Source organism: Hippocampus comes, unplaced genomic scaffold, assembly GCF_001891065.2.
Source record: "Hippocampus comes isolate QL1 unplaced genomic scaffold, H_comes_QL1_v1.1 scaffold180, whole genome shotgun sequence".
NCBI lineage: Eukaryota > Metazoa > Chordata > Actinopteri > Syngnathiformes > Syngnathidae > Hippocampus > Hippocampus comes.
The window spans coordinates 1,096,688-1,116,703 of record NW_017805076.1 but is presented as its reverse complement, the minus strand read 5'-3'; the positions used below and the strand labels follow the sequence as shown (position 1 = coordinate 1,116,703).

At 42.2% G+C, this 20,016-nt stretch overlaps 2 protein-coding genes across 5 annotated transcripts in view; one reads left to right on the top strand and one right to left on the bottom strand.

Moving 5' to 3' along the window:
• Positions 1 to 5,688, top strand: part of spata2l (spermatogenesis associated 2-like) — a 19,767-nt gene extending 14,079 nt beyond the window's left edge. For 2 of the 3 annotated variants that reach the window (XM_019865278.1, XM_019865280.1), the window contains exons 2-4: positions 815 to 1,193; positions 1,321 to 1,611; positions 4,614 to 5,688. In XM_019865278.1, the coding sequence (XP_019720837.1) occupies positions 828 to 1,193; positions 1,321 to 1,611; positions 4,614 to 5,354 (1,398 nt within the window). In that variant the 5' untranslated portion in view covers positions 815 to 827 and the 3' untranslated portion in view covers positions 5,355 to 5,688. The remainder of the gene's footprint in view (positions 1 to 814; positions 1,194 to 1,320; positions 1,612 to 4,613) is intronic. The other variant, XM_019865279.1, reaches the window with a different exon arrangement.
• Positions 5,689 to 17,844: 12,156 nt separating this feature from the next.
• Positions 17,845 to 20,016, bottom strand: part of pdf (peptide deformylase, mitochondrial) — a 6,879-nt gene continuing 4,707 nt past the window's right edge. Inside the window, exons 2-4 of one of the 2 annotated variants that reach the window (XM_019865307.1) lie at positions 18,551 to 19,168; positions 18,290 to 18,462; positions 17,845 to 17,982 (exon numbers count right to left, since the gene is read on the bottom strand). In XM_019865307.1, coding sequence (XP_019720866.1) covers positions 18,305 to 18,462; positions 18,551 to 19,130 — 738 coding nt within the window. In that variant the 5' untranslated portion in view covers positions 19,131 to 19,168 and the 3' untranslated portion in view covers positions 17,845 to 17,982; positions 18,290 to 18,304. Of the gene's footprint in view, positions 18,171 to 18,289; positions 18,463 to 18,550; positions 19,169 to 20,016 lie in introns of both variants that reach the window. The other variant, XM_019865306.1, reaches the window with a different exon arrangement.

The following is a 20,016-nucleotide window of genomic DNA, read 5'->3' as shown; positions in this document are numbered from 1 at the left end:
TCCGGAGCCTGACAGACCAAACGAGAGGAACCGATTTATTTGCTTCTCTTTGTTCTGCCGTAGATTAGAGGTCCCCAACCGCCAGGCTACGGACTGGTACCGGTCCGCGGGTCATTTGGTGCCGGGCCGCACAGAAAGAATAAAAAACTTACTTTCCTTCCGTTTTATTGATTTCGGAATCTGAAAGATGTTTTATTTTGAAAAATTACCGGATTTATATATATATATATATATATATATATATACCTCGTCTACCCGAGGAAGCGTCACTTCATCGTATATATCCAATATATACACACACACACACACACACATTATTTTGATAAATATATGTGTGTATATATGTGTATGTATATATATTTATACACACACACACACACACACACACACACACACACACACACACACACACATACATATATATATATGGCTGGACACAGAGTGTAAACTTAAATCTTATCTGAAGAAGCAGTTTTGGGTGTTGCATGGGTAAGTAACCACCAAGTGTTGTTTTTGTTGTACAGCTCCTGGCAATGGTAGGCCCACACATGCTCTGACAAATTACCATCATATCACATTTTTTTTAAATCGACAGCCAGAATACAAGTCCTCACTAATGCTCGAAAAATGTACTTTGCAGTGGCTTTGGAGGATTGCACCCTGCAAACACAATAACCACACACTACAGTGTCATGGTGTTTGTTATTCCACAATAAATAAAGTTGATCAGACAGAATGTGAGTTGCTATCACTGATGTGACTGTCCATGCACGCCTAATGTCATTGTTGATCATCTTTTTATTGTCATTCTCAGCTCGGAGCCCAAAATGAGCACGTTTCACGAACGAATGCGACATTTCGTGGCTGATTATGATGACGCACTTGAGCAGCAAATAGTGAGACGAGGTTCATACCTGGCATGCAGCAATGAGGAGCTGTGGAAGCAGGTGGAGGAGCTGCTAAGCAACAAAAATGCTCAAGAAACACACTGCTTGAGTCTAGATCCTCTGAAGATTATGGAGGAGTCACTCAAAGTGGAAGCAGCATTAGCAAAAGCACCCAAAGCAAGTAGTGGCAAGCAAGTGAAAGCAAGAAGAGGACTATGGGGCCTTGCCAAGGCATTTGAGGTTCTGGAGCAAGCAGCTTTGAATCTGTACCTTGGACCCTGGAGGGAAGAGTACAAAGTTGTCAAGGTGAAATGATTTTTTAAAATCTTTGATTTGTTATATGTAATATCCTGAATAGCTAATCAGGTATTTAATGGGGAGGGCGGGAGTGGGGTAGCGTTTAATTCATATGTTTGGTTCTCTTGTCTCCCAGATGTACTCGGGCATGTTCACACACTACATCAAACCGGTGCTGTCATTGGCACAGATTGAGAAACTGTTTGGTTTGCTTGGATACCAACGCTCAACACGGCGGGAGCAGCTTCATCTCCAGTTGCACACAGTCAGCCCATTGATTTTGGATGATCTCCTCTGTCTGTCATGCGCCTTTTATCTGGCACGCTGCGAGTGTCAGCTCCTTCTGACGGCCCTGGAGGCTCATGGTGGTGACCCCCGATGGGAGCTATGTATGGTCAGAGAAAGACTGCGGGGATATGTCCTACAGGTATGTTAGAATGAGTTCTGCATTGGAAAATTCATCATTTTAATTTAATAAATAATTCAGGGGTGCCTAATATGTCGATCCTATCAATCGGTCATTATTTACGGTCCACAATATCGTCAAAAGATTCAGAGAGTCTAGAAAAATCACCACATATAAGCGGCAAGGCCGAAAACCATAATTGAATGCCTGTGACCTTTTGATGGTTCAGGCAGCATTGCATCAAAAACCAACATCAACATGTAAAAGATATCACCACGTGAGCTCAGAACACTTAAAAAAAAAAAAACAATGTCAGTAAATGCCGTTTGGCAGTACATCTGATCACGACAACATAAAACACTACTCTGCAAAGCATAATCCATCTATCAACAACACCGACAAATGCCACCGGCTTCTCTGGGCCTGAGCTCATCGAAGATGGATTTTCAAATTCATGTTGGAAATTTCGGACGTCGTGCCCTCCTGGCTAGCGAGGAAAAGAACCATCTGGACTTTTGTTTGTGCAAAGTTCAACAACCAGCATCTTTGATGGTATGGAGCTGTGTTAGTGCCAATGCCATGGGTAACTTGTGAAGGCACCATTAATGCTGAAAGGTACATTCAGGATTTGGAGAAACATCTACTGCCATCCAAGCAATATCTGTTTCATAGATGCTCTTGCTTATTTCAACACGACAATGCCAAGCCATCCTGCTTGTGTTTCAAAAGCGTGGCATGTAGTCAAAGAGTGCGGGTACTAGACTGGCTTGCCTGCAGTCCAGACCTGTCTCTCATTGAAAATATGTGGCACATTATGAAACATAATATATGACACTGCAGACCTCGGACTATTGAACAGCTAAAGGTGTACATCAAGCAAGAAAAAATCCACCTACAAAGCTTCAACATTTGTGTTTGCAGAATAATGTTGAAAAATAGCAAGAGCACCTGAGAGCTAAATCAATCATAAATGAATAGGATGGACAAATTGAAATTGTACTCCTGAAATATTTCTACTCACTGATTATTCAGGTTGAAACATTGCACCCTTGTATTAGAAATAAAAGACAAATGTAATTCCTTTTGAATGAATGAACGAAATTACTCACCGTCACTTCCCAAAACATTTCAATCTTGATAATCCATGCCGTCCAGATGATAATGTATATAAGACTAGTTTGACAAAAAGGTGTAATTCGGTGTAGATGATGAACACAGCAGGTGAGCGAACCGGTTGATCACGACGGTATCTTGACAAAAATCAAATTCAAACAATGAAAGTTGGCATTCCAGAGGGTCAGGTGTGTGAAGATGACTCTCCTACGTAATAACGTAATCCCCTTTTCTCTGCCAATAGTTAATTGTTGTTATTTTTGTATATACCCAAAAGAATAAATCAGATGATCCTGTTTGTCTTGTGTTCTACAACAGACAAGTCTGTTCTTCTAATTTTAGCATACCCTGATTGTAAACTAGGATAGAATTTCTTGAAAGTGAGCCCATGCCCTTACAAGGCAATCGCTTTTATACAGCTTCAAAAATCATTTAATATGACCTTAATTTGGAAATGTCCTGAAAATGGTCTCACCGTCAGCTGATAGCTCACCAAAAACCCGCCACACGTCTAGTCTCAGCCATTCTGCTGAAACAGGGTCAGGTGAAGGAATATTTTCATGAACCTTAACCCAATTCAGCATGGCGACCCCCAATGGCTACTTAGTGGTCTAATGTGTATTCTTCATCAGTTTATATCAGGGGTCTTCAATTCTGTTCCTCGAAAACCATGTCTGCCCCACACCTGATTCCAATTATGGTTATCCAGCTTCTGAAGACTCTGCTGATTATCTGATGTAATCATTTGATTCAGGTGTGTTGCAGCAGGCAGAGATGGAAAACAGTTAGGACAGTGGCCCTCGAGGAACAGGATTGAAGACCCCTGGATTAGAGCGAGATTCAGTTGGTCTGCTGAATCAGAGTTATTTGAAAACCCAGTTTTCAGCAGGGTGGCTACTGATGCACATTTGAAGGCATAACATGTACTCACCATCCCAGAATATCTGCAATAATACTACAACACATAACATCACTTTGGAGTGTAAAATTTATGAAGACTTGAGAGACTCACAAATGCTGCAGATGCATATTCTTGACATGTTCGGATTCTGCATGCATGTCCCCATCTATTCATTCAAAGCAGAGCCTACCCACGAAAAGCATGCAGGCCATGAGCCAGCATACTCATAATAGTGAAAGTAAATGAAGTGTAACATATAAAAACCTCTAATATCCCTAAATCATCTCTGAGTACACAGATAACACCGGAAACGCATTAACATAATGATAGACTGTAAAATGCCATTCATGTGCCAACCAGGAGCCCAAATAATGTTCATACATGAAGGAATAAATTCCATTAATTATTTAAGTAAATAAGTGTGGAATATAACCCTTAAAAGCACTCACATGACATGAGTGAACGAGCCAACCCCCCCCCCCCCCGACCCCCCTCCCGCGTAGCACCAACAATCCCCAATGTACAGATTATCCTCCTCTCTCTCTCTCTATAACCCTCTTGCTTGTGGTGATAGCCGTTAAGTCAACTTGCAGTAACTTCACATGGCGAGCGGTATAGTAGAGTCCCCGGTACACTTTTAAATGCCTCATCACCCATATTAGAACTGGTGTACCATGCACCCCTAGTATGTACAGTATATTCTATACACCGTTGCACGTCAAAGCCTCTTTTTATTGCTTTGTTTGTAGTTTGATGGTGGTAGTCATGAATTTAAAATGTTTCTGTTTACCAGGGTTGTTTTATAATTTGATATAATATGACATTATATACAGGTATGCCATTTTTAGCAAAATACACATCCAGTTCCTTCATGTCAGTGCGTGGTGGGGTTTTATATAACTAACTTTCTTTTACCTACTAGGTATGTTCCAGGCGCTCAGTCATTTTTACCTTGCTTAAAAATGGCCTAAAACATTTTAAAAGCCGTTTGTTTTCCGCGTCTCTCTAGGTTGCGCTGGACAACACGAAGAGGATAATGGGATTCAAGCAGCCATTGATGTCTGAGTCTGATGAAGAATCAGACGTGGATCTGTATACAGACAAGCAGGTCAATGAGGGGCAGAGAGGGATGCTTGTCCCTAATGATGACTGTTCCAGCTCATTATCGTGGGGTCCACTGCCTGTTAAATTGTACCACAATGGATCACTGTCTTCATCATCCCAAGCCATGAAAGAATATGTTTCTGTTTCAACACTTAGCTGCCAGGTTACCAGTAAGTCTGAATCAGAACCATTCAGGGGCTCCTCAGCCAGAGTGAGCCAACCCAGCAATGCTGGTGGGAAGATAACTGCTGATTCACCACCTTATGGCCGACAGGAAGATGGGGTGGGGATGGGAAAGAATGAGGATGAAAGCAACCACCTTTGCAGCTCCCTCCAATCTCCTAACCTGTACTTGAACCAGTGTATTGAATGCAACAGCGCCCATAATATCTCCAGTGCTGTGCTTCAGCATTACTCACAGGGAGGGAACTCAGTGCTGTTGCCTGACGACATGAAAGAATCAGCAGCGCTGTCACCTCCCAGACAAAATGTCAGGCCACAAGCTTTGAATTTGTCACTAACTCTCAGCAGCAGTGCTGCGGCAATGTCCTCTTTAGCTTTATGTGATAACCCAAAACCACTGATACCCATTTATCATCCAATAAGTTATCATGACTGTTGCGACCTCAGCCACCTTGATTCCTAGGTTGTGTACTTCAACTGCAGTTTTTTTTCACTCGGCTCCCTGCACACATTCAAAACACTGGGAAAGTTTTGCTTTGGGAAGGCTTGTTCCAGAAAGCCTTTGGTTTTGTGCGGATATTGTGGAAATTAGTATTGTGGGTGTAGAAATTTTCTCTAATGTGTCTGTGGCCAAACTCTTGACTTGGCATCTTCTCTGTTATTGGTCAGTACTTGTCAGGCAAAGCTTATTCTAGTTTCAGTGCCTTAAATGTGCAGAATTGGGGGAAAGAAAGCACAATGAACCTGGCGCTCAAATGACTTGACCTTGACTTAATTAAAAAATTGCCCTATTGACACACAGTCTCCTTATTTGTTATCCGCATGGACTCTGAGGGCCCTTGAATATTTGATTCACTGTCATGCAAACTGGTTTGTTGTTTGCGGCCACACTATTACATCCACGGTCATGAGAACGGGGCACTCCAGCGCTGTGAAATAGTGTTTTTTTCCCGTCTTCATTTCTGTGTTGTTTGCATATTTATCAAAGGTTTCAGTTCAGCATGCCAATTTTAAAAACACACAGAGACCACACAAGGAAATACAAAATGCCGTTTCCAAATGGCAATTTAATTTTTTAAGGCACAAAAAAAAAAAAAACCCAAAACTACCTGTCCCTGTGTGAAAAAGTAACTGCCCCCCCTTGTTAAATCTCAAACTGTGACTAATGGCGTTTTGGGGGAAGCTGAGTTCAATTTCACAGACAACACCTGAGCACCACATTTGTTGAATCAAGAAATCACATAAAATCAGACAAAGTGAAGTCGGCTACAAGAAGAAATTAGAAATTAAGTTATTAAAATATATCAGTCTGGAAAAGATTACAGAGCCATGATGGTGGCAGTGTGATGGTCTGTGGCTGTTTTGCTCGCTCAGAACAGGCCAACTTGCTGTTGTTGATGGGACAATAAATTCTGCTGTCTACCAAAAAATCCTGAAGGAGAGCATCCGACACTCAGTTTGCGCCTTCAAACTCAAGCGCTCTTGGATCATACAGCAGGACAACGATTTGAAATACACCAGCAAGTCCACCTCTAAATGGCTCAAAAAAAAACCAACAACAACAAAGTTAAGGTTTTGGAGTGGCCAAGTCAAAATCCGGATTTGAAGCAAATTGAGATTCTGTGGTGTGACCTTAAACGGGCAGTTCATGCTGGAAAACCAATTTGGATTTTTGATATCGGTTATTGCTGTCAAGGGTGGCACAACCGCTTATTAGGTTCACGGGACACTTCAGGTTTTTATTATTTATTTTTTTGTGCATTAATAAATTAAATTGGCATTTCGAAACTGATTTTTTTTTATTTCCTTGGGTTGTCCTTGTGTGATGTAAAAATTGGCTTGATGAACTGAAAATTTTGTGTCAATAAATATGCAAAGAACACAGAAATCAGGAAGGAGGCAAATACTGTATGTACTTTTCACGGCACTGTATTTGCATGTTCATAAAATCAATTTGTATGATTAATAAAATCTATTTGTCAAAACTATGTCAGGCAGCTCTTAATCAGACCATTAACACTGAGATGGTCCTCCTGTTAACACATTTATTTTGCCAACCTCTTCAGGGTGATTAAATAATAATGCATCAGATTTATATTACCATGATATAACTAATACTGGACTAGTTTAGTAACACAAAAAAATTCTAGCAGTTTATTCTATGCTACACTGACTAGCTGCAATGAACGTCAGTGGCTTATTATGATGATGATGATGATGATTTATTCATTATTCATATTCTAAACAGGGGTTCACCATTCATGACACAAACTGCGTATCCTGGAGGTCACCAACTCCGGTCCCCGAGAGCTCCTATCCTGCATGTTTTACTGTAAATGTTTCCCTCCTCCAACCCAGAGGTTGTGGTATTGGTCCTCGGCCCTTGTGACCATATTGAAGTGTCGTTGGAGGCAGCAAAGGGTTGAATTCCAGTTGACAAATTTAAATGTACACGACAGTGAATGAGTTAATTTCCTTTGATCCAATCATAAAAATGTGGAGTTGGGCGCCCCGGTGTTCCATTGGTTAGCGCATCGACCTCATAGTGCAGAGGTACCGGGTTCGATTCCAGCTCCTGCCTTCCTGTGTGGAGTTTGCATGTTCTGCCTGTTTAGGTTTTCTCCAGGTACTCCGGTTTCCTCCCACATTCCAAAAACATGCTTGGCAGGCTGATTGAACACTCAAAATTGTCCCTCGGTGTGAGTGTGAGCGCGGATGGTTGTTCGTCTCTGTGTGCCCTGCGATTGGCTGGCAACTGGTTCAGGGTGTCCCTCGCCTCCTGTGCGAAGGCAGCTGGGATAGGCTCCAGCACGCCCCGCAACCCTTATGAGGATAAAGCGGATCAGAAGATGGATGGATGGATAAAAATGTCAAGCTATCTTCAGTCCACATCTGAATGTTGAAAGTATTTACCTTAGAAAGCAGTATTTTGAAAGGCCACACCAATCATATCTCTCCGTTTATGAAACCCAACTGCAGTGAACTATGTCTTTGACTGTGGTGCTTCATGAAAAACTGGCAATCCAGGTCGAATGTCAACTCCGCTATGAGCAGGTGGTTTGCTCCAAAACATGGAAAAGAAGAAAATATATATACTGGAATAAAGGAAGGCAGCACGGTGGATGACTGGTTAGTTCATCCGCCTCACAATGTAGAGGTCATGGATTTGGATCTGGGCTCCGGATTTGTTGTGCAGAGTTTGCATGTTTTCCCCATGCCTGCACAAGTTTTGCCCGGGTACTCTGGTTTCTTCCCACTCTACATTTTTCTTAGTTGTTATTGATAGTGTGAATGGTCGTTTGTCTATGTGTGCTCCAGCACCCCCCTAACCTCGTCAGCATAAAGCGGTAATGGATGGATGGAAAGTAAATTACTGGGGCTGGCTGAACCGGGGCAAGTTAGTTTTCTGATGGGACTATAGCACCCCCTAGCCCCGGTGTTGCGACGTGCTGACATACATTTATTTCAGATTTTTTTGTGTGCCCTGTGGTGGCAAGCAGGTCAAGGTGGATGCCACCTACTTTCCGAAGTCAGCTCCCATTTTTGGGACGGAGGATGAGAAGTTTTGTAAAAAGGACGGACCAAGCAAGGACGGAAGTAGGTATTTTTCTGTCCCTTTAATCGTCCCTAACCAGGTTAAGTGTATGGTGTCGGGAGGCAAAATTACAAGGCCAGAGTGGAGTCAAACACTGTATTTTCTTCACGGGCTATTAACAGCACAACCGTTTTCATCCCAATAGTGGTTTTGTAGCAACCTAGTGTACAGTCAGAGAATAATAAAGTACCTATGGACACCCATTTCACTAATGATCAATCCAGCTGGTTAAGAAAGCTGGCTGTGTTGTCTGTCTTTTGGTGCCTGCCCACCGAGATTCTCATGCCATTTTGAGCCACGGATTTCTAAAAGTAAAGCTTTATTATAGTTATTGCATTTTATCACAGTAGCTATGTTTTTTTGTTTTTGTTTTTGTTTTTTTTTTGGTGAAATATTAATGTTGAGTTGCTTATCGTTAAGACATAAAAAAATACAAGGAAACAGTGATGCCATTTTTGTTTGATTGATAGCCAGTCTTATCTGCAACAGCCAATCACAGCATTACTGAAAATAATGTTCGGTTTGCAGGCGTACTATTCCTCAACGTACACGCATCCATCCATTTTCAACTCCGCTTATCCTGAACAGGGTCACGGGAGGGTGCTGGAGCCTATTCCAGCTGAGTCTGGGCAAAAGGCAGATTACACCCTGAACACGTCGCCAGCCAGTCGCAGAAACACACATAGAGATGAACAACCATTCACACACACATCCCCATGGAAGCCAATCCCACACTGCTTGCAAACAAGTCAGCCGAGTGTACCACTACACCATGAGCGACTCTCCTCAATGTACAGTTGCAAGGAATTTAGGGATTTTATCACATACAGTCCATAATATCAAAAGGTTGAGAGAATCTCAAGAAATCACTTCATGTAAGCAGCAAGGCCTAGAACCAAGACTGAATGCCAGTGAACTTTGATCCCTCAGGCGGCACTGTATCAATAAATGACATCAATGTGTAAAGGATACCACCACACGGGCTCAAGAACATTTCAGAAAACAAATGGGCGTGACAGCCGAAGTGCAACTTAAAACTCTACTATTCAAAGCAAAGGTCATTTATCAACAGCAACCAGAAACACCGCCAAGTTCTCTGGGCCTGAGTTCATCTAAGATGGACTGACGCAAAGTGGAACACATTTCAAATTGATTTTGGAAATTGTCGACATCATGCCCTCAAGGCCATAGAGGAAAAGAACCATCCGGACTGCTAAGGACGCAAAGTTGAAAAGCCAGCATTTGTGATGGTATGGGGTTGTGTTAGTGCCAATTGCGTGGGTAATTTAAATATCGGTGACGGCACCATTATTGAAAAGGTACATACAGGTTTTGGAGAAACCTATGCTGCCATCCAAGCAATATCTTTTTAAATGGACGCCACTGCTTAATTCAGCAAGACAATGCCAAACCACATTCTGCATGTGTTACAACAGCGTACGGGTACTAGACTGGCTGGCTTGCAGTCCAGACCCGTTTTCCATTGAAAATTTGTGGCCCATTACAAAACATAAAATATGACAACAGAGACCCCAGACTATTGAGAAGCTGACGCTATCCCATCAAGTAAGAATGGGAAACAATTCCACCTACAACGCTTCAACAATCAGTGTACTCAGTTCCCAAAATATTTATTTAATGTTGTCATTTAAAAAAAAAAAAAAAAGTGATGTGACACAATGGTAAACATGACCCTGTCCCAGCTTTTTGTGGAATGTGTTGCAGCCAAGTTAATGGTTCAAGTTTAGCAGTTTGAACACTAAATACTGTATCTCCTCTTTGTAGTGTATTTGATTAACTATATCGCAGTGGTGTCAAACGTAAGGCACACGAGCCGGAACCGGCCCCCAAGGAGGTTCGATCATGCCCACAGGATTATTTAAAAGTGAAAAAATGCATAAAAGATACGGAATGAATATTTTTAATAATGTACAATTCATAGAGTATCCGCTAGGGGACACTGTTTTGATCAGAGTAGAAGACAACATTGTTTTGATCAGAGAAGAAGAAAACAGCAGTCTCAGTCTGTCACTGAAGCAGACTCACTCAACAATCAACACAGCAGACGCTATCAAGGAAATGTGAATACTTTATTCTTTACACATTTTATAGCACTCTCCTTAGTTTGTAAGGTGTAGGCAGGGATTTCATTTAGATTTTATATGCACATTTGTAAATGGTTTTAAAATTCCTTTCTTTACGAATCTCGTTTTTTTTTTTAATTTTAAAATGCACTACTATATTTTTCAATACCAATTACTTGTTAAAGTTTTGTGCCTTTGCACACTCAGTGGGATCAGTTGCAATGCATATATGTGAATGATAAAAGTAAATTGCACATTTGCCTAAGGAAATCTAAGGTGCTTCATGAAATGATTTGTAAAAGATAGGTTCATTAAATGTCAACATTTTCCTAATGTTCTTGTGCTTCTTTAGACCCAAACAAAGCAAAGACATAATATTTTGGTTATTTATAGCAGAGTATGGTATAATTTTAATGGTCCGGTCCATTTGACATCTACAGAGGCCGTATGTGGCCCACAATGTGAAATGAGTTTGACACCCCTGCTATACAGTCAACATGATTTGCAAGTCATTGTATTATGTTTTTATTTATCCATGTTTTTTATATGTTGTTAATATGTTTTTTAGTAATCCAATCTCATTAGTTTGGAAACGACACAGCCACAAACACACACTAGTCTCAGTCCCCTGTGGCCACTGTGAGGTCACGCTACGCCACCCTGTGAGGATACTGCCATCTCACTCTCACTTTTAGTGGATTTAAGATTTGGCAAGTCTAAGTATTTGAGTACTAAAAAAAAAAAAACCCAAAACTACCTGTCCCTGTGTGAAAAAGTAACTGCCCCCCCTTGTTAAATCTCAAACTGTGACTAATGGCGTTTTGGGGGAAGCTGAGTTCAATTTCACAGACAACACCTGAGCACCACATTTGTTGAATCAAGAAATCACATAAAATCAGACAAAGTGAAGTCGGCTACAAGAAGAAATTAGAAATTAAGTTATTAAAATATATCAGTCTGGAAAAGATTACAGAGCCATGATGGTGGCAGTGTGATGGTCTGTGGCTGTTTTGCTCGCTCAGAACAGGCCAACTTGCTGTTGTTGATGGGACAATAAATTCTGCTGTCTACCAAAAAATCCTGAAGGAGAGCATCCGACACTCAGTTTGCGCCTTCAAACTCAAGCGCTCTTGGATCATACAGCAGGACAACGATTTGAAATACACCAGCAAGTCCACCTCTAAATGGCTCAAAAAAAAACCAACAACAACAAAGTTAAGGTTTTGGAGTGGCCAAGTCAAAATCCGGATTTGAAGCAAATTGAGATTCTGTGGTGTGACCTTAAACGGGCAGTTCATGCTGGAAAACCAATTTGGATTTTTGATATCGGTTATTGCTGTCAAGGGTGGCACAACCGCTTATTAGGTTCACGGGACACTTCAGGTTTTTATTATTTATTTTTTTGTGCATTAATAAATTAAATTGGCATTTCGAAACTGATTTTTTTTTATTTCCTTGGGTTGTCCTTGTGTGATGTAAAAATTGGCTTGATGAACTGAAAATTTTGTGTCAATAAATATGCAAAGAACACAGAAATCAGGAAGGAGGCAAATACTGTATGTACTTTTCACGGCACTGTATTTGCATGTTCATAAAATCAATTTGTATGATTAATAAAATCTATTTGTCAAAACTATGTCAGGCAGCTCTTAATCAGACCATTAACACTGAGATGGTCCTCCTGTTAACACATTTATTTTGCCAACCTCTTCAGGGTGATTAAATAATAATGCATCAGATTTATATTACCATGATATAACTAATACTGGACTAGTTTAGTAACACAAAAAAATTCTAGCAGTTTATTCTATGCTACACTGACTAGCTGCAATGAACGTCAGTGGCTTATTATGATGATGATGATGATGATTTATTCATTATTCATATTCTAAACAGGGGTTCACCATTCATGACACAAACTGCGTATCCTGGAGGTCACCAACTCCGGTCCCCGAGAGCTCCTATCCTGCATGTTTTACTGTAAATGTTTCCCTCCTCCAACCCAGAGGTTGTGGTATTGGTCCTCGGCCCTTGTGACCATATTGAAGTGTCGTTGGAGGCAGCAAAGGGTTGAATTCCAGTTGACAAATTTAAATGTACACGACAGTGAATGAGTTAATTTCCTTTGATCCAATCATAAAAATGTGGAGTTGGGCGCCCCGGTGTTCCATTGGTTAGCGCATCGACCTCATAGTGCAGAGGTACCGGGTTCGATTCCAGCTCCTGCCTTCCTGTGTGGAGTTTGCATGTTCTGCCTGTTTAGGTTTTCTCCAGGTACTCCGGTTTCCTCCCACATTCCAAAAACATGCTTGGCAGGCTGATTGAACACTCAAAATTGTCCCTCGGTGTGAGTGTGAGCGCGGATGGTTGTTCGTCTCTGTGTGCCCTGCGATTGGCTGGCAACTGGTTCAGGGTGTCCCTCGCCTCCTGTGCGAAGGCAGCTGGGATAGGCTCCAGCACGCCCCGCAACCCTTATGAGGATAAAGCGGATCAGAAGATGGATGGATGGATAAAAATGTCAAGCTATCTTCAGTCCACATCTGAATGTTGAAAGTATTTACCTTAGAAAGCAGTATTTTGAAAGGCCACACCAATCATATCTCTCCGTTTATGAAACCCAACTGCAGTGAACTATGTCTTTGACTGTGGTGCTTCATGAAAAACTGGCAATCCAGGTCGAATGTCAACTCCGCTATGAGCAGGTGGTTTGCTCCAAAACATGGAAAAGAAGAAAATATATATACTGGAATAAAGGAAGGCAGCACGGTGGATGACTGGTTAGTTCATCCGCCTCACAATGTAGAGGTCATGGATTTGGATCTGGGCTCCGGATTTGTTGTGCAGAGTTTGCATGTTTTCCCCATGCCTGCACAAGTTTTGCCCGGGTACTCTGGTTTCTTCCCACTCTACATTTTTCTTAGTTGTTATTGATAGTGTGAATGGTCGTTTGTCTATGTGTGCTCCAGCACCCCCCTAACCTCGTCAGCATAAAGCGGTAATGGATGGATGGAAAGTAAATTACTGGGGCTGGCTGAACCGGGGCAAGTTAGTTTTCTGATGGGACTATAGCACCCCCTAGCCCCGGTGTTGCGACGTGCTGACATACATTTATTTCAGATTTTTTTGTGTGCCCTGTGGTGGCAAGCAGGTCAAGGTGGATGCCACCTACTTTCCGAAGTCAGCTCCCATTTTTGGGACGGAGGATGAGAAGTTTTGTAAAAAGGACGGACCAAGCAAGGACGGAAGTAGGTATTTTTCTGTCCCTTTAATCGTCCCTAACCAGGTTAAGTGTATGGTGTCGGGAGGCAAAATTACAAGGCCAGAGTGGAGTCAAACACTGTATTTTCTTCACGGGCTATTAACAGCACAACCGTTTTCATCCCAATAGTGGTTTTGTAGCAACCTAGTGTACAGTCAGAGAATAATAAAGTACCTATGGACACCCATTTCACTAATGATCAATCCAGCTGGTTAAGAAAGCTGGCTGTGTTGTCTGTCTTTTGGTGCCTGCCCACCGAGATTCTCATGCCATTTTGAGCCACGGATTTCTAAAAGTAAAGCTTTATTATAGTTATTGCATTTTATCACAGTAGCTATGTTTTTTTGTTTTTGTTTTTGTTTTTTTTTTGGTGAAATATTAATGTTGAGTTGCTTATCGTTAAGACATAAAAAAATACAAGGAAACAGTGATGCCATTTTTGTTTGATTGATAGCCAGTCTTATCTGCAACAGCCAATCACAGCATTACTGAAAATAATGTTCGGTTTGCAGGCGTACTATTCCTCAACGTACACGCATCCATCCATTTTCAACTCCGCTTATCCTGAACAGGGTCACGGGAGGGTGCTGGAGCCTATTCCAGCTGAGTCTGGGCAAAAGGCAGATTACACCCTGAACACGTCGCCAGCCAGTCGCAGAAACACACATAGAGATGAACAACCATTCACACACACATCCCCATGGAAGCCAATCCCACACTGCTTGCAAACAAGTCAGCCGAGTGTACCACTACACCATGAGCGACTCTCCTCAATGTACAGTTGCAAGGAATTTAGGGATTTTATCACATACAGTCCATAATATCAAAAGGTTGAGAGAATCTCAAGAAATCACTTCATGTAAGCAGCAAGGCCTAGAACCAAGACTGAATGCCAGTGAACTTTGATCCCTCAGGCGGCACTGTATCAATAAATGACATCAATGTGTAAAGGATACCACCACACGGGCTCAAGAACATTTCAGAAAACAAATGGGCGTGACAGCCGAAGTGCAACTTAAAACTCTACTATTCAAAGCAAAGGTCATTTATCAACAGCAACCAGAAACACCGCCAAGTTCTCTGGGCCTGAGTTCATCTAAGATGGACTGACGCAAAGTGGAACACATTTCAAATTGATTTTGGAAATTGTCGACATCATGCCCTCAAGGCCATAGAGGAAAAGAACCATCCGGACTGCTAAGGACGCAAAGTTGAAAAGCCAGCATTTGTGATGGTATGGGGTTGTGTTAGTGCCAATTGCGTGGGTAATTTAAATATCGGTGACGGCACCATTATTGAAAAGGTACATACAGGTTTTGGAGAAACCTATGCTGCCATCCAAGCAATATCTTTTTAAATGGACGCCACTGCTTAATTCAGCAAGACAATGCCAAACCACATTCTGCATGTGTTACAACAGCGTACGGGTACTAGACTGGCTGGCTTGCAGTCCAGACCCGTTTTCCATTGAAAATTTGTGGCCCATTACAAAACATAAAATATGACAACAGAGACCCCAGACTATTGAGAAGCTGACGCTATCCCATCAAGTAAGAATGGGAAACAATTCCACCTACAACGCTTCAACAATCAGTGTACTCAGTTCCCAAAATATTTATTTAATGTTGTCATTTAAAAAAAAAAAAAAAAGTGATGTGACACAATGGTAAACATGACCCTGTCCCAGCTTTTTGTGGAATGTGTTGCAGCCAAGTTAATGGTTCAAGTTTAGCAGTTTGAACACTAAATACTGTATCTCCTCTTTGTAGTGTATTTGATTAACTATATCGCAGTGGTGTCAAACGTAAGGCACACGAGCCGGAACCGGCCCCCAAGGAGGTTCGATCATGCCCACAGGATTATTTAAAAGTGAAAAAATGCATAAAAGATACGGAATGAATATTTTTAATAATGTACAATTCATAGAGTATCCGCTAGGGGACACTGTTTTGATCAGAGTAGAAGACAACATTGTTTTGATCAGAGAAGAAGAAAACAGCAGTCTCAGTCTGTCACTGAAGCAGACTCACTCAACAATCAACACAGCAGACGCTATCAAGGAAATGTGAATACTTTATTCTTTACACATTTTATAGCACTCTCCTTAGTTTGTAAGGTGTAGGCAGGGATTTCATTTAGATTTTATATGCACATTTGTAAATGGTTTTAAAATTCCTTTCTTTACGAATCTCGTTTTTTTTTTTAATTTTAAAATGCACTACTATATTTTTCAATACCAATTACTTGTTAAAGTTTTGTGCCTTTGCACACTCAGTGGGATCAGTTGCAATGCATATATGTGAATGATAAAAGTAAATTGCACATTTGCCTAAGGAAATCTAAGGTGCTTCATGAAATGATTTGTAAAAGATAGGTTCATTAAATGTCAACATTTTCCTAATGTTCTTGTGCTTCTTTAGACCCAAACAAAGCAAAGACATAATATTTTGGTTATTTATAGCAGAGTATGGTATAATTTTAATGGTCCGGTCCATTTGACATCTACAGAGGCCGTATGTGGCCCACAATGTGAAATGAGTTTGACACCCCTGCTATACAGTCAACATGATTTGCAAGTCATTGTATTATGTTTTTATTTATCCATGTTTTTTATATGTTGTTAATATGTTTTTTAGTAATCCAATCTCATTAGTTTGGAAACGACACAGCCACAAACACACACTAGTCTCAGTCCCCTGTGGCCACTGTGAGGTCACGCTACGCCACCCTGTGAGGATACTGCCATCTCACTCTCACTTTTAGTGGATTTAAGATTTGGCAAGTCTAAGTATTTGAGTACTGTACATCCGAAGAGGTTGTTAAACCCCACCTGTTCTAAATTGCCATGCTCATGCATTTAACCCCTTTTCTTATTGGACTTGGTGTTCGCCATGGGGCAGCACGGGAGGACGATAGAACCCTGGGGCAAGTTTGCCCTTATTTTGAAGTGCTCGCATGGCAGCCAACCATAAAGTGACAGGGAGACTTTTTCCACTGGTTGGTTGCTTTGAGTACTCTCATCACTCTGCCATCCCGTCTCCTACTAGGTGCGACTTCTGACCTCACCGTGTCATCCCTCTCGAGTTGAACATTTTTCAATTCAAGGCCACATCACGTCACAGTACCGGTAAATGCCCACACTTTACGCATTGCACTGCGACATGCCATTACGTCCTCCTGCCCTCACAGCACATACACAATCAACGGGTTTGTAAACGGCGCACTGCATTACGAAGATTTAAAATCAGAGGAAAGAGGGCGGAATATCCCCCCCAATCACAGCGCTTCAGTAAAACTTGTAGTACAAGTGGAAACCAAAACGTACTATTTGGAACACTTAAATTCAGGAACAAAAGAACACATTTGGTGCGGTATAACGGCTGTATTTATTTCTGTTGGAGCAGAGGGCAGAACAGCCTCAGATACATTCTTTTAATGATTGGACATCAGTTTATTTAGCCAGTATAATCCGTGAAAATTAAAATAAACCTATCCATGTTGTGATGGTTCAATAATTACGGTATTCAGAAACTAAAGCCAGTCCTGCCTGCGCTCAGGAGCTGGCGGCTTTGACGGAATGTTATGGGGAGTTATTGACGGAGGCACTGCTGCAAAATCAACAAGACAAAACCAAGCCCATAAATTAAATCAAGTATCCACAACAACAGGGCGGTCCGGTGATCGACTGGTTAAAGTGTTGGCCTCACAGTGCAGAGGTGCAGGTTTTGGTGCTGGCTCCGGGCTTCCTGTGTGGAGTTTGCATGTTCTCCCCGTGTCGGCGTGGGTTTTCTCCGGGTCCTCCAGTTTCCTCCCACATTCCAAAAACATTCATGGCAGGTGAATGGAACACTGAAAATTGTCCCTCGGTGTGATTGTGAGCGTGGATGGTTGTTCGTCTCTGTGTGCCCCACGATTGGCTGGCAACCGGTTCAGGGTGTCTCCCACCTACTGTCTGAAGACGGGGATCGCCCCCCCGTGTGAGGATAAGCGGATCAGAAAATGGATGGATCCCCAAAAAGATTGCAAACACTGTATTGCAAACCAGCAAGGCACTGACACAGATTCCTGCATGCGCATCAAACTTGTAACCATCAATTAACTTTCAAACGTTCAAATATTGAATGGGTGGATGATCGTCCGACACACACTTTCAATTTGAAATGTATCACTTTTCAAAGAAAGCTAACAGCCAGACTTTACCTAAAATCTCTTTTATCCTCTCTCGTTTGACGAGCACCGGAATTGATTGGTGGGACGAGCTCTGTAGACCTTGCCTTGTGTTGTATTTGTAGTTTTACTGTTCTCCCACTAGGTTTTTCTTTAATGTACGCATGATCGGAGTTGTGCTGGAATTTAACCATTCCTACACATAAATCCAAGTTGATTCATCGGACACTTCGCAAAAGAATGTATGCACACACAGTTGATAGTTTGTTTCCATCAGAGAAAAGACTCGAAACACTTTGTGGTCTTTTCTATTCATTGTATGCCTGCCAGTGGATATTGATGAAAGTCTTGCTGTCCATGTGATCAATGTAAAGCACCCCATTCAAGTGGTCCATCTCGTGCTGGAGGATTCGAGCTGGCCAACCGCTGCCCTGCCAAGTTGTATCTTCTCCGTTTTCATTCAGACCTACGGGGAAGCAAACATGGGGAAAAAAATGTTTTCTCAGATTTTGCAGATTAGATTCATGACAAAATTGTGATCTAAAATGATGTACCTGATACTTCTACTGAAAGGTAACGTGGAACTGTGGCAGAAAAACCACAGAGGCTCTCGCAGGCTTCTTGAAATAGCACTGTCTGCCAATCCAGCACCCTCATCTGAGGGTTGACAAATATTCTCAATGGCTGGACAGAGAGTCCACGAACTTTTCGAGACACGGGCGAACTCTCATCCAAAAGCTTCTGCGGATACTCCAAGGCCAGGATTCTAAGTGGCACCCCGATCTGAGGAGCGCTAATGCCAACACACTCAAATTTACGCATGACTTTGACCAGTGTGTTTATTACCTTCTGGACCTCAGGTCCTTTAATAGCTGCTGGGTCAACTGCTACAGCTTTTGATCGCAGCACCGGGTCCCCCACTTGACATACATGATGGTAGGGAGGACTGGGAGGGGATATCATCTTGTGTTTAAGGTATTGGAAGTAGGAACGCACCTTGATGTCCGTGGAGTAAGAGTTTGCAAAAGGTGCGCGTGTCTTTGGTGAAGTGTGTGGGAAATGAGTGGAAAGAGCTGCGCAACGTCTCAAACCGACGTTGTACAGCTGAAGCATTGAAGAACATTGGGCCATCATGAGGCCAGAGCCAGGAAGTCAGTAGAAGACTCACGATTCTGCAATGATACACAGGAAGTGATTTAGAAAAATGTAGTCTTTTAATGCCAGTTTGCCCAGGCACTGCATAGTCAGGAAAAGAACATATCTCAACATCGTAGAACATCTCTTCTAAAGTGGACTATATAGTCTATATTATAGTTCATGCTGGATTGAGCCCAACCGCAGGTAGCAAATTTTCACGAATATATATATATATCACATCTCGTCTCGTTGGCGAACCAACCAGATATCGTGATCATAGATAAAGGGCAGAGGAAAGCCGTTGTAGTGGATGTAGCGGTCCCAAGTGATGGAAACATCAGAAAGAAGGAACACGAGAAACTCGAGAAATACCAAGGGCTCAGAGAGGAGCTGGAGAGAGCCTGAAAGGTAAAGGTGACAGTCGTGCCTGTGGTGGTCGGAGCACTCGGGGCAGTGACCCCCAAACTTGATGAGTGTTTGCAACAGATCCCGGGAACAACATCGGACATCTCAGTCCAGAAATGTGCAGTGCTGGGAACAGCAAGGATACTGCGCAGAACCCTCAAGCTTCCTGGCCTCTGGTAGAGGACCCGAGCTGAATGAGGGATGGACACCACCCGAGGGGTGAGACGAGGATTTTATATATATATATATATATAAAAAAAAAAAAAAAATCCAAAATATCGCGATATCGATATCGGCCCCGGTATCGATATCGCGATATCATTATCGGCCCCGGAGGCTGGAGAGGGCTGGACTGAAGGACAGCACAGAGGCACTCATCCTGGCTCCTCAGGAGCAGGCCCTGAGCACCAGAGCCATTGAGGCCCAGATATACCACACCAGACAAGACCAAGGTGTAGGTTGTGCAAAGAGGCACCTG